Source organism: Eptatretus burgeri, chromosome 10, assembly GCF_056783735.1.
Source record: "Eptatretus burgeri isolate ZD-2024b chromosome 10, Ebu_testis_v1, whole genome shotgun sequence".
In the NCBI taxonomy this organism is placed as follows: Eukaryota; Metazoa; Chordata; class Myxini; order Myxiniformes; family Myxinidae; genus Eptatretus; species Eptatretus burgeri.
In genome coordinates, this window is record NC_140970.1 from 10,162,572 (window position 1) to 10,177,508 (window position 14,937).

Here is a 14,937-nt window from a genome sequence, read left to right on the forward strand (position 1 = left end):
CTCAGCCATCCTTTGAGCTTGGAAGCAGAAATTTGGGGACAAAAGTGAAGATGAGCTTTGACAAAAACTTTATGTTTTTTTGACAATTTTTATTTTGACAATTGATTCATTAATTGATTCATTACTTATTTTCTTTCTGATCCTTGCAATATGTCAGGCATATTTTGAGCTGGGAAGATGATATTTGTACGTGACAGTGACCAAGTGATTTGGCTATGAAGGGTATTTTTGATTTATTGAATTATCAATTAATTATTCATTTTTCGATTAATTACTTAATTTTCAAAAAGTTACAGATTCAGATGAAACGGTGGTGGTTAAGGTGTGCTATTCGGCAATTGATTGACAAATTAATTATTTTACGATTATTATTATTTTTAATTCTGCAATTTATCAATTAATCAATCAATTATTGCACACTGCTCCCTCCCAATTCCAACTCCATGTGCTGCAAGGCGGCATTGCCGGGCGCCAAAGGCGCCCTGCCAATGTCATGCTCTGGAGGATTGTTATTTGTTTATTTGGCATTAGGGCAGTGTACTTTCAATGTACCACTACTTGTTTTATGTAAAACTACCCATCGCTTCACTGATGGAAATATTAAGGGGGGCATGGGGGGAGAAGGAGGAAGGATGGGGGAGAGAGAGAAGACAGAGGGGAGAGAGAGAGAGAAGACAGAGGGGAGAGAGAGAAAATAGAGGGGAGAGAGAGAAGATAGAGCGGAGAGAGAGAGACAGAGAGACAGAGAGACAGAGAGACAGAGAGACAGAGAGACAGAGAGAGAGAGAGAGAGACACACAGACACACAGACACACAGACACACAGACACACAGACACACAGACACACACAGACACAGAGAGAGAGAGAGAGAGAGAGAGAGAGAGAGAGAGAGAGAGAGAGAGAGAGAGAGAGAGAGAGAGAGAGAGAGAGAGAGAGAGAGAGAGAGAGAGAGAGAGAGAGAGAGAGAGAGAGAGAGAGAGAGAAGATGGAGGGGGAGAGAGAAGATGGAGGGGGAGAGAGAAGATGGAGCGGAGAGAGAGAGAGAGAAGATGGAGGGGAGCGAGAGAGAAGATGGAGGGGAGAGAGAAGATGAAGGGGAGTGAGAATATGGAGGGAAGGGTGAGAGTAGGGAGGCGGGAGAGTAGGGAGGCAGAGGGAGAGAGGATGGAGGGGAGGCAGAGACGATGGAGGGGAGGCAGAGACGATGGAGGGATGGAGAGAGGATGGAAGGGAGGGAGAGAAGATGGAAGGGAGGGAGAGAGGAGGGAGGGAGAGAGGATGGAGGGGAGGGAGAAAGAGGAGGAAGGGTGGACAGGGGAGAGAGAGAACGGGGGGGATAGCGAAATGGAAATGGGGGGGGAGAGATTAAAAATGACATGGGGGGTGGAGAGAGAGAGAGGAGGGAGAGGGGAGAGAAAGAGAGAGAGAGTGGAGGAAGAGAAGGAGGGAGAGGAGTGAGATAAGGAGGGAGGAGAGTGAGGAAGGGGGGAAGAGCGAGGAAGGGTGGGCGGGGAGAGCAATGCCTCACCAAACTTTGCCATACACTCTGGGAGAAGTGGTGGGAGCGAGGAGGATGGGGGGAGAAAATAAGGGGGGAAGTGGGGAGGGGGTTTGGGAGGAGGTAAGCATGAGGGGAAATGATTCTGGACTTGCATTTAGTACAGGGAATTGAGGGGAAAAGGGGGAGGGTTTTTTTCGACTTGGGTTTGGTAGTGGGATTTGTGGAGAAAGCAGGAGGGGGGTAGTCCAGGATCGAATTAAATGGGGTACGTTAAAACAGTATGTTAATTCAGCAGGCGGAGCCCGCCCGGAGATGTCCAGTGGGGGGTGGAGAAGGGGAGTTGGATTGGGAGGTGGTAAGTGTGAAGAGTGGGGGAGGGAAGGCAGCATGATGGGAAGGGAAGGCAGTGTGTGAGGGGAAGGGAAGGCAGTGTGTGAGGGGAAGGGAAGGCAAGGCAGTGTGAGGGGAAAGGAAGGTAAGGCAGCGTGACGGGAAGGGAAGGTTAGGCAGCGTGACAGGAAGGGAAGGTAAGGCAGCGTGACGGGAAGGGAAGGTAAGGCAGCATGGGGGGGGGGAAGGTAAGGTGGTGTGGGGGGGAGGGGAGGGAAGGCAGTGTGAGAGGGAGGGTGGGAAGGCAGTGTGAGTGGTAGGAGGAAAGGCAGTGAGGGGAGGGGAAGGGAAGGCAACTTGAGGGAAGGGAAGGCAGTATGAAGGGGAGAGAAGGAAGGCAGTGCAGTGTGAGGGGAAGGGAAGTTAGCGTGAGGAGGAAGGGAAGGGTGATAAAGCATGCCCAAGCAACATTTTCTTTTTAACTGCTGGGTTGTACATAAAACTGGGCAGGAGAATTTAAAACCCATGCTATCTACCTGGCAAAGGCCTGCATGCATGCATACTCACACATGTGACGACCTTTGCACCCCTCCAGTTGGCTCACTCCAAATCAGATTCGTACATGTTGCACTCTGGGGAAGCCATTTTTAAATGCAAAACTGAACCATCAGTCCTTAACAGAATGGGAGCGGTGTGGTGCGAGAGAGAGGGATATGGATGGGAGAAAGAAGAAGGGTCACAGAAAGGGGTGGGAGAGAGAGGAAGGGGAGAGGAAAGGGGTGGGAGAGAGAGAGAGGAAGGGGAGAGGAAAGGGGTGGGAGAGAGAGAGGAAGGGGAGAGGAAAGGGGTGGGAGAGAGAGAGAGAGAGGAAAGGGGTGGGAGAGAGGAAGGGGAGAGGAAAGGGGTGGGAGAGAGAGAGAGAGAGGAAAGGGGTGGGAGAGAGGAAGGGGAGAGGAAAGGGGTGGGAGAGAGGAAGGGGAGAGGAAAGGGGTGGGAGAGAGAGGATGGGGAGAGGAACGGGCTGTGAGAGAGAGTGAGAGGGGAGGGAGAGGGAAAGAGAGGGGTGGGAGAGGGAGAGAGAGGGGTGGGAGGGGGGGGAGAGGGAAAGACAGGGGTGGGAGGGAGTGAGAGGAAAAGGGGAATTCCGGCAGATGCGATGCCCAGTTTATTGTCCATCCGAGAGATGGCACATGTGTTGATGAATCTCTCTGCCGGTGAAAAACCAGGATGACAGTTTATATCTGGGTTGGGATTCAAACCCAGTCTCGATAGCTTAGAGCGAGCTTGCATACCTCTCGGCTATCTGCTGTCATGTGGCAATTAATTGCTTTGCAACAACTGAAAACATTTTTTACTCATTGTAATCCTCCAATTGATTTTGCCTTCCTAACTCCGGAGATGTCCTCATGTAGAAACGAGCCACCGTGTCGCCATGGAAGATTGTCGTCGCAAGTGGCTTATGCACTCAAACAGAATGGTTGAAGAAACTGTTAAAAATGAATCGTATAATTCATTTTTGCTTGTATCTATATCAAAGAGACAGGTCGTGTAATGAAAGAAGATCATACAAAAAGGGGAAACGTCATGTGAAATAAAATTACACATTTTCAGCGAATGAGCCACCGCCCGAGGCAACGCATGACAACGTGAGGCCAAACGCAAGTGAGTAGGGCCTGAACTTTCTTCAAGTCGATCAATATATTCAAGTGAGAGTGCAACTATACATACTGTATACAACCCAAAAACCTTGCGTAGTTTCACCCTTGTTTTGGGGTAATTTCAAAAAACAAATTATTAAAACTAGAAGGGCACTCAGTAGAGTACATACCTCTGCCACGCAATGCCTGATCCATGATAACATATTGGGCACAATACATTTTTGAGATATCATGCTATACATCGTTTTTAGCCCTATCTCTCAATGATGAAGTCACTTAAAAAATTAAATAATTTTCATATCCCAATCCGGATTCGGATCTTCACCAAAATTGAATCAATTCTTTCTTATCACACACCCAACGTGCCCACTAAGTTTCATCCGAATCGGTCCACAACTTTTTGAGATATCGTGCTATATATCGTATTTGGCCTGATCTCTCAATGGTGAAGAATCACTTTTAAAATTCTAGTAGTCGGATCCGAATCCGGATCTGTTCTTCCTTGTCACACACCCATCATGCCCACCAAATTTCATCCATATCCGTCCACAACTTTTTGAGATATCCTGTACACAAAACAAACAAACAAACAAACAAACAGACAGAGGGGTGAAAACATAACCTCCTTCACCTTTTGTGGTGGAGGTCAAATACAACATTGCATTATAGACGTTTCAGGTAGATGTGCATAAACATTAATCTTTATAAACGGCTGCGTGTGGCAGATGGAAAAATTTGGCTCAGTAATTTGGAAAAACACGTTAATACGGAAAACGGCTAGGAAATCGGGTGTTATCAAATATTTTTTGCTTTTGAAACTCACAAAGAGAAACCATATAACCTTTGTAAAGCACACCCGGTTCATATAAAATAACCAATTGCCTTAGAAACAGTCATGAGGACAAAAGAAAACGTCAACACTCATACACTCCTGAGGTTAAAAGTTAAAACCTCCACCACCCATCATCATCATAAGATACGGGATGAAACTTTGCCAACATGGGACCCACAACCAAGCATGTAGGCATGCACACACACCTGCAGAGAATCCCTTTACTGATCCAAATCTACCCACATGTACCACGTCCGTGTGTGCTGTCTATGCACATCTACCTTCTAGCAACTGCTGACTGTACATCCCGATCAGGACACGAAATGGACCGCTATCGACTGTAGGGTGCTCGGCAAGTGGCTTAAGCACTCAAGCAAGCATTCCAATTAAATGATTGATAAGGATCGGCTGGCTTGGCAAGTGATAGCAAGCTGATTGGTAATCTCACATACTCGCAACAAACTAAACATCACCGATTTCTTAACATTTGCAGATTTCACTCTTGAGTTTGACTTATTTAGTCCACGTGATCCAATCCTCCAAACTCAAATTATATTTCGATAATATACTTTAATTAGTCCGTGCGAGTTGATTGTGGAAAATCACATCATGCAATGCATGAAGTCGCTCCAAGCTCCAAATTTGAAAACTATAGCACTTACAAAAGTGCTGTATACAGCGATTCGTAGGTATAGAAATGAGGCATTCGATGATATGAGTGAGAACAGTGGTAAAAAAAAAACATTTTGAGTGCTTTATCGTAAATAAAGCCAGTTCCATTGCAGCCTGTTCCAACTCAACGCATTGTTGAGCAGAATGGCAAATTAAGACCCCACCGAGGTAACCGAGGATATGCCTGACAAAGGATATAATTAAATAAGGCCGTAATTTATGTTCAAAAGGGGTGGTTAAATTAATCCAAACACCCAATTTTAACCCACACACTCCCTTGGAGTTCCCTTCGTGTGCATGCAAAGTTTCATGGTTTTGGAATTCTGGAGGAGTCACACACACACTCACTGACTGACTGATATTAACGGTCTGTACCTTCTGGGTGATATAGAAAGCTAAAATTTAACAAACAGATGGACATCGAAGCTGTTACACTGGAAAAAATCACAGGACAGTTGGAAAATAAATGCAGGTGAAAGACCCATCAAGACAATATGGAAGCATGGTTCATGATTGCTTACAATGAGTAAGCAGACCCCACTAGTATATCCATCCATCCATCCATCCATTTGGACTATACTCTGTGCAGAGCATTGGTGCTGCCAAAGCAGTTTCCTTGGCTATTGGGAAAAACCCTGGACGGGTCACCACTCCGACACAGGATACCAGCAAGCTGGCACTCATTTTGCCGACCTCAGAAGGATGACAGGCAGAGTCAACCCCACCTAGTATTAATTCAACAGCCAAGTGGGATTTGAACTGAGGATCTAAGGATCCCAAGCCCCACCACCCTAACCATTAAGCCAACACCAGGCATGCTAATATACATATGAATATATATATATATATATATATATATATATATATATATATATATGTATATATATATATTTCAAATACCTGCAAAATATATTTATTTTTTATATCTGTATATATTTATTTTTTATATCTGTATATATACATTTATTTTTTATATCTGTATATATATATATATATATATATATATATATATATATATATATATATATATATATATATATATATATATATATATATATATATATATCTGTATATATATATATAGCCTGGTGTTGGCGCAGTGGTTAGGGCAGCGGCTTGGGATCCAAAAGGTCCTGAGTTCAAGCCCCGTTGAGCCACTGAATTAATACACCAGGGGGTTGACTCAGCCTGTCATCCTTCCGAGGTCGGCGAAATGAGTACCAGTATACTGGGCCGGTGTATACCCCGGGTAAAATTAGGTGTACCATATCCCTGTGTCGTAAGAGGCGACCAGGGTTGCGTCAGGAAGGGCATCCGGCGTAAAACATGTGCCAAATCACTATGCGGATCATACGGATGATCCGCTGTGGCGACCCCTAACGGGAGCAGCCGAAAGAAGAAGAAGAAGATATATATATATATATATATATATATATATATATATATATATATATATATATATATATATATGTTCATATGTATATTAGCATGCCTGGTGTGTGTTCCTACGTAGGTCTTTCAGTCCCGTACATCTCTGTAAGTACATGTGTAGTTAGCCCAAACCCGTTGTTTAGAGGGAATAAATGTCATTCATTCGGGCTGCGACCCTTTAAGATAGCCGTTTTTCTGTTCTATCTTTATTTTGAGCCAACCACGTCTCAACCACCATCACACAACAACCACCAACCGCAACGCCGCTTCACAACAACAACAACAACGCCAACAGCCACGACCTTTACCGTAACGGCTCGCTCCCGTAAACATCGCATCACCGCCATTCCAAGCGTCGCCATGGCCATCACTGCCACAATAAACCCTCCACCACCTTCACCTCTCCTCCTTCTGCGGCCATTCCCGCACCACTTGTGGGCGCCGAGCTGCGGGTTGTCCTGACCTCGTACAGGGCGCACGCTGAGCCGCGGGTACAAAGAGCGGCCTTTTCGAGGGGAGGTCGGATCGGGAATGATTCACGCCCACTTCCGATCCGTCCAATCATTAAGCGCGGGGCGATTTGGCCCCGCCTCCAGGCACGTCGGAGTACAATCGATATATGCAGATTCGCGGATCAGGAATGATTCACACCCACTTTTCCTCCGTCCAATGGGCGAGCGTGGTTCCGCCCCCGAGCCCATCCTGATCCGGAAATCTGCATATGGGTTCTCCTGTCGCACTATAAAGCGCCGAGTGCGGGGCGAATTGAGTAAGAGTTTCTGTTTCGGGCTCGAGTTGGAGAAGAGTTTCTGTTTCGGGCTCGAGTCGAAGTCAGTCAGGAGTTTCTGTTTCGGGCTCGGGCGAGTTGTGGCGGTGGCGAAGTGTGGCAGCAGCAGTCAAGACGGGTCTGGAGGAGAGTCGGTCTGTCGGGGTTCGGAGTCTGTCGGGGAGCTGCAGAGAGGAGAAGCCGGGAACGCGGTCGAGGGTGCAGTGGAGTCGCTCGTCGTGGGACCCAAGCAGGCCAGCTATCCCCTTTCCCCAGAGCATCAACAACCCCCCCCCCCTGTTTCCCCCCCCCCGCGCTGAGATAGTGTGAAAAGGGGGGCCCCGTTCCCACCCCATTCCAGGCAGTGCCAGCGAGGCCCGCGGAGGAGCGCGGAGTCGGGGCACCGCCGCCATTTTGCTGCTCATCACAAGACGGGTAGGCTCTGCCCGGTCTCACGCCCACAGACCACATCTGCCCCCCTTGTCGTAGAGGGTGGCCCCTTCTCTTTTGATTTTGAGTATATAATATGTGTTGGCGGCGCCGTCTGTAAAGTAAAACTGTGTAAGTGTTGCCGTGTGCTCACGTAGTCGGTAGTAGATCTGCATTGTGTTTCTTTTGTTGCAATTGCTTTTGGTGCATAATTGTTGTGTTTCTTTTACATTTGCTTTTGGCGCATAATTGTTGTAATTGTATATCTGTGCTTTCCGTTTGCCGCAGAATAAATGTGAATTATGTTGAATTAGTTTTTCCCGTTTCGCTTCGTCTTTTCTTTAATTGAATCTCCATCTTACTTCACGTAAAGGGTTGGAAGTGGGCTAAAATACTCCCGACAATCAATTGGAATCGTCGAGGTTGACGATAACACCGCTCGGTTATCCCGATAGTACAGAACGGGTCGCTTAAAGTGGCCCGTGTCCGAAGTCGACCTGCGGCGAGGTGCGATCGCCCGGTCTACCCTCCGTGTAGGTACTTAGGTAGGTCGAATTTGGCAAGCAACCCTATCCCACGCGGGGGGCCAATTGGCACGATCGTGGTGAGGCCGAAACGCCCACCCGTGACTAGTTCCCGGCGTTAGTCCGAGAGCGTCACGCCGGAATTGTCCGTCCGGTGGGCGACGTGCCGCGATTCGAGTTACGTGGCCGCTCGCACGCCGGCGGGCGTGAATTCACAACAATATATGTACAAGTATATACATATTTTATGTCTGGAATATATGTACTGTACATACATATATATATATATATATATATATATATATATATATATATATATATATATATATATATATATATATATATATATATGCCTGGTGTTGGCGCAGTGGTGAGGGCAGCGGCTTGGGATCCAAAAGGTCCTGAGTTCAAGCCCCGTTGGGCCACTGAATTAATACACCAGGGGGTTGACTCAGCCTGTCATCCTTCCGAGGTCGGCGAAATGCGTAGCAGTTTACTGGGCCGGTGTATACCCCGGTTAAAATAGGTGTACCATATCCCTGTGTCGTAAGGAAGGGCATCTGGCGTAAAACATGTGCCAAATCACTATGCGGATCATACGGATGATCCGCTGTGGCGACCCCTAACGGGAGCAGCCGAAAGAAGAAGAAGAAGAAGATATATATATATATATATATATATATATATATATATATATATATATATATATATATATATATATATATATTGTTGTGGTTACCAAATTCGCAAACCACCATTCAGGTCCCTTAGGTGAGGTATTTCGGTAAGTACATGTGTAGTTAGGCCCAAACCCGTTGTCTAGTGGGAATACATGTCATTTATGCGTGCTGCGACTCTTCAGGATAGCCGTTTTTCTTTTACTATCTTTAATTTGGACCAACCGCCATGATTACCACCACAACCACAACATCAACCACCCACCGCGGCGCCGCTTCACGTCACACCTCGCAACCGTCGCATCCCCACCGTTCTTGCGCCGCTTGTGGGTACCGGTGTTGGACTCGTGCAGGGCGCGCGCCGAACAGCGTGTACAAAACCACGGATTTTCCACTTCAAAAACGGATCAAAAACGACACACGCCCACTTTTGTTCCGTCCAATCGGTGAGCGAGAGGCGATATGGCCCCGCCCCCAGGGCGTTGGAGGGCGATCGATATATGCAAATTTATGGATCAAAAAGCATTCACGCCCACTTTTTCTCGGGCCAATGGGGAGCGAGGTGAAAGGTCGAAGGGAGGGGGTCAAAGCTGAGAGAGCGAAGCCACGGGGCTTATAAAAGCGACCGTGTTCGTCAGTCAAGGGAACAGAGAGTTAAGACTTCGCGGGCGGTGGAGTTGGCAAGAAGGAGCTGGTCGTCGTCGTGTGCATTGGAGTCGGAGCGGAGGGGACGGAGCTGTGGAGAGGCGGCGAGGGCAGACGAGGGGGTGCTCGCGTCGTGCAGGGAGCTGCACCCCAGGGAGGCCGACAGCGCGACCTGGCCGAGGTGGAGACGCTCGTCGCGGGACTCGAGGCAGAGTAGGAATCCTCTATACCCCGAGCATCAGCAACCCCCTCCTGTTTCCCCCCCGCGCTGAGATAGTGCGACCAAGGGGGCCCCTTTCCCACCCCCCACCAGACACTGCCCGCGAGGCCCGCGGAGTTGAGGCACCATCGCCGCTCCGCGTCTCATCACCAGACGGGTAGGCCCGACCCGGTCTCGGCCTCAGGCCCGCCTCATCCTTGAGGGTATTCTTTTCCTTGGTTTTGGGTATGTGTTGTCGGCGCCGTCTGTGAAGTAAAATTGTATAAGTGTTGCCGTGTGCTCGCGTAATCGGTATTAGATCTGCATTGTCGCATTTGCTTTTTGTGTAAATTGCATTGTGTTTTTCTTTTCTATGTGCTTTTGGTGGAATTGAATATGTGTGCTTTCCGTTCATCACGAATAAATGTGCTTGGTGTTGAACTGTTTCCCGCTTCGCTTCGTCATTTCCTTCATTGAATCCTCATCTTGCTTCACGTAAAGGGTTGGTAGTGGGCTGAATACGCCCGATAATTAATCGAACCGTCGAGGTCGACGAATAACACCGCTCGGTTATCCCGATAGTACGGAACGGGTCGCTTAAGTGGCCCGTGTCCGAAGTCGACCTGCGGCGAGGTGCGATCGCCCGGTCTACCCTCCGTGTGGGTACTTAGGTAGGTCGAATTTGGCGAGCAACCCTATTCCACGCGGGGGCTGATTGGCTCGATCGCGGTGAGACCGAAAGGTCCACCCGTGACTGGTTCCCGGCGTTAGTCCGAGAGGGTCACGACTGGATTGTCCGTCCGGTGGGCGACGTGCCGCGATTCCAGTTACGTGGCCGTCGGCACGCGAATCCGCGAATCAATATATATATATATATATATATATATATATATATATATATATATATATATATATATATATATATATATATATATATATATATATATATATATATATATATATATATATATATATATATATATATATATATTGTTGCGAATTCGCACCCGCCGGCGTGCGATCAGAAACGTAACTCGAATCGCGGCACGTCGCCCACCGGACAAACAATTCAGTCGTTACCCTACGGGAACTATGGCCAGAGCCAGTCACGGGTGGGGGTTTAACCTCACCACGATCGTGCCAATTGGTCACCCACGCAGGATAGGGTTGCTCGCCAAATTCGACCTACCTAAGTACCTGCGCGAGTGGTCGACTGGGCGATCGTACCACGCCACAGCTGTGGAAATTCACACGGCTGTGAAAATCCACAGAACACCATAGAGGTCCCAAGATCAGTTATGCCGGTAAGTCTGTGTTCAGATAGATTCCCCACCGTTGTTTGAAGGAATTTATTCGCGTTAACAGGGCTGTGATCTTTGAGTTAGGCATTATTCTTTTGCTATCATTATTTTGGACCAACCACCAACCACAACGCCAGCCACAACAACCACAGCTAACTTCTCCACAACCGCTGACATCTCCACGGACACCAATGGGGAACAACAACAACTCCCGCCCCGATTTCTTTGGTAAACAAGATTGACGGTTGGGAAACAACAACTAATCCAGTCGATCTCTGTTGGAATGTCCCCCCCCCCCGCGTGCCATGAAGGGAGGGGCGGGGTGCCGGGGAAATAAAAGGGCACGCAGAGCACCAAGTGGTGGGTCGATCGGGTGGAAGAGAGTGTCTGTCGGGGTTCGGAGAAGCCAAGGAGCTGCGTGGAGGTCTGGGCTCGTGTCAGAGTCGGGAGCTTGGAGCAGTCAGTCGGGGGGAGGTCCGGGCGTCGCGAAGGAGACGCGGGCTGGAGGCACAACCCTGCCTGCTGTGTCGCGCAAGCCTGCGCGTTTGTGTGAGGTGAGCCGGAGAGAGCTCCCCTGCCACGGGAAGGTGCGCGAAGCGCGAATAGCTGCCGTGGGGACGGGATGTCGCGACTCGCCCCATCAAGGCACCACGAGGGTGCAGGCAACCTGCACGGTCTCCTGGGGCCCTTTCAGTCACCAAGGCCCCACATAAAGGCCTATGGGCCCAGTCTGGCTCCCTTGTCTTTGAGGGGGTCTTTTCTTTGTTTCTTTGTGTGAATGATGTGGCGCCGAGTCCCGACAAGTAGAACTGTTAAGTGCCTGTGAATAATAATAACAATAGTCGGTTATAGTGCTTTGTCCTTGCTCGTATTTTGTGCCCGTCCCGCGCATTGCTTGTTTGGTTGCATGGCTGCATGCGTGTTTCATCTATAGATTGCATTTATTGTTGCTTTCCTGTGTATGTGTGAAGAAATAAATGTGATTCTTTAAATGTTAACCCGTTCGTCGTGTCCTCTTTCCCCTCTTGAAGTGCCATCTTGTATTGCGGAATAGGAGTTGGTTTTTAAATAACCGATAAATAGAATCGGGTCCGGCGAGGTCTGGCGATAATACCCGCTCGGTTATCCCAGAACGGAACGGACCGCTTGAGCGGTTCGTGTTCATGCAGGCCTCCGCCGAGGTACGGTTTCTCGGTCGGTTACCCACGCGAGTACTTTGGTATATCGATATTCGGCAATTGACCCTATTTCGCGCGGGTAGAACACGGACTGGGCCGTGGTGTGCGTTGGAGGCACACCCATGACTGGTTCTCGGCGTTGTTCCGGGAAGTCCCGACTGAATTGCTCGTTCGGTGGGCGAAACGACCGCTATTAGAGAACGCGGTCGCTCGCATGCTGTGCAGGCGGAAATTCGTAACAATATATATATATATATATATATATATATATATTTATATTATATATCTGGAATATATAATTATTTATTTATATATATATATATATATATATATATTTTTTTTTTATATCTGGAATATATATATATATATATATATATATATATATATATATATATATATATTTATTATTTTGTATATCTGGAATATGTATATATACTGTATATAAATATGTATTTATTTTTTTATATCTGGAATATATATTACACATATACATATTGGATTGTCATGGAGCCAACATGCATGCAACTGCATAAAAAAACCTAAAAGGAGGTAACATTGTCGGAGCCTCGACCCATACGGGGAAATAATCTCGTGAATCGGCTAAAAGATGTACTTTTACAGAAGTTACCAAAACACTTTGAATTTCCACAATCGTGCACTCACACACCCTTCTCTAATGGAACTGTGCAAGAGACGACATGAGAAAAACCCATGACCTTGCAGTTTGAAGACGTGTTCGCTTCGAAAACAACACGGTTTGCGGTTAGCCTCATCATGATCCTGAAAACGAAAATAGCCGAATCGTCCTCAATCCATCCCGAGCAATTCACCCCCGTGCTGGCACACCTGTCCTTGTCACCTATCCGTGAACAAGCGCGTTCCATCGCGATCTATCATCTTATGAACACGTGACCCTGTGTTTCTCCAAAGCATTGAACAACCTTTTCCTCCTTTAACACCGACATGATCCACTTAACCATTTAACATGATTCCAACTGCTGCGCACTATTCCACCAATTCCTCTTCATTCAATAAACTTAAAAAAACAATTAATTCACTTTTGTATTAAAATTGTTTTACACTCATTGTATTTATCCTTCCGTATGAATGGAGTGCTTCATTTTTCATTCTCTACTCATTCCCTGGGTCTCCTCCCTGCACGGGTCCCCTCCTCATGTGTCCAACAGCTCTCCGCCCGCAGGGCTCCTCAAGCTGCTTCAGGGCATGGATCGTCATGGGCTCCGTCCTGGTGGAAGGCGAGGCACGACTTCGCCAAGGGAAGAAGGTTTGAGTGTGTAGAAGAGGGAATTCCGCACTCGGTTTGCTTGACGCGCACTCACTCGGGTGTATTCCAAATTTCCCACGGCAGGTTGATGGCGCACCTACCTGAATGTCGTATGGGATTAGCCGTTTTACCTGTCCGTTATTCTCTACGTGTGCGACACACCGCCACGACGACAACTTTCAACGGGCAAAATTATTCCCACTTTGTGGGATCGCCTCGGGGAAATGAAAGAGTGGCTCGAGTCTTTCACGAACCGGATGGACAGGCTTGGCGTTCGAGTGAGGCTATCAGGAATGTGGAATTCGATCAGGGTGCTGGGGTTCACTCGCCTTTTCTTCGCGAAACACGCCAAGGGATCTTAATCATCCACAAACTAATACGAGCAGAAGGGACAACAAGCTTAACCTCCACCTGATGGATGCCATGCTTTGAATAAAATTATATATATATAATCATTACATCCCATAATTATTGCCGCAAACTGAGATAACAGTTGGCCAGGGTTTATTTTAATGTGCAGTAGACCCTGACTTGTGCAGTTCTAAATCCAATTTTGTGCAGTACTAAAATTTATAATAAAAACTGAGTTTATATTTATAATATCATTTATAACGAGACATTGAGTAGTTAGCAAGGCTGTTCCAAATTTCTGCGCGTTTTGAATGTACTTGGATATTTACGGTTATACTTTCAGCTAATGATACTAATTTTATAGACTCCAGTGAGGAATCCTGTGTTGTGTACCTTGTCAAATTGGCAGACGTTTGCAAAGGACATTGGCAGACAAAGGAACTTAAAATCTAAAAAATGTTAAAAAAAAAAGTAGCCATCACAAATGCTTCTTGGACTCAGAGAATCTCAAACACTGGGCCATGGCACCTACCTCAAAGATTTGTGCAGTTCTAAAATTTCCTTTAAATAAACCCTGCACTTAGCTATATGCCCCCTGTAGTTCAACATGGACTTGATGCCATGTTACCCATGTACTGCTGAACCTGTGTCCCGCTATCTGTTGTTTTGTGTGTTTCACAGTGGAAAACTCGCTGGCTCGTCCTTCGCAAGCCTTCACCAGTAGCCGGTAAGCATATTGGTGTGCAGAGCTATATATACACACGTGCGAGGAATGGCGCACATCCGGCACTAAACTGTGCAAAACATTCAAACCGTGTTCAGTTTCACATGTCGCACGCACTCTTGTGGCTCCATAACGGGCACGGAGCAGACAAAGCGACGCAGAGCGAGTGGATTAGCAACCACGCAAGACCCTCTGCGGCCACAGAAGAGACCTGTGGACCGCGCATGCCGCGCGTGCTCTTCAGCTCGGGTTGCATAATGAAAACGGCGACACAGTATTTGGGTTTATTTTAAACGGCACTTTGCAATGAGAGGGACATGTGGCACAACACTTTTGGGTTCACACCTCTCCCAGCTCCCCCCAAACCCCCCAACAGCCTTTCCCCGAACCCTTATCCCCCGCAGTGCTGCGGTATATTCTGTCCGTAGAAAGT

The 14,937-nt window shown here is 47.3% G+C and overlaps 1 protein-coding gene across 4 annotated transcripts in view; it reads left to right on the top strand.

Annotated features, from left to right (window-relative positions):
- The first annotated feature begins 13,300 nt into the window (after positions 1-13,300).
- Positions 13,301-14,937, top strand: part of LOC147017938 (protein Dok-7-like) — a 79,821-nt gene continuing 78,184 nt past the window's right edge. For all 4 annotated transcript variants that reach the window (XR_015062203.1, XM_085897040.1, XM_085897042.1 and 1 more), the window contains exons 1-2: positions 13,301-13,429; positions 14,462-14,507. Coding sequence is in view for 3 of the 4 variants with exons in the window: in XM_085897040.1 (XP_085753166.1) it covers positions 13,319-13,429; positions 14,462-14,507 (157 nt within the window). In the remaining variant the exon portion in view is untranslated. The remainder of the gene's footprint in view (positions 13,430-14,461; positions 14,508-14,937) is intronic.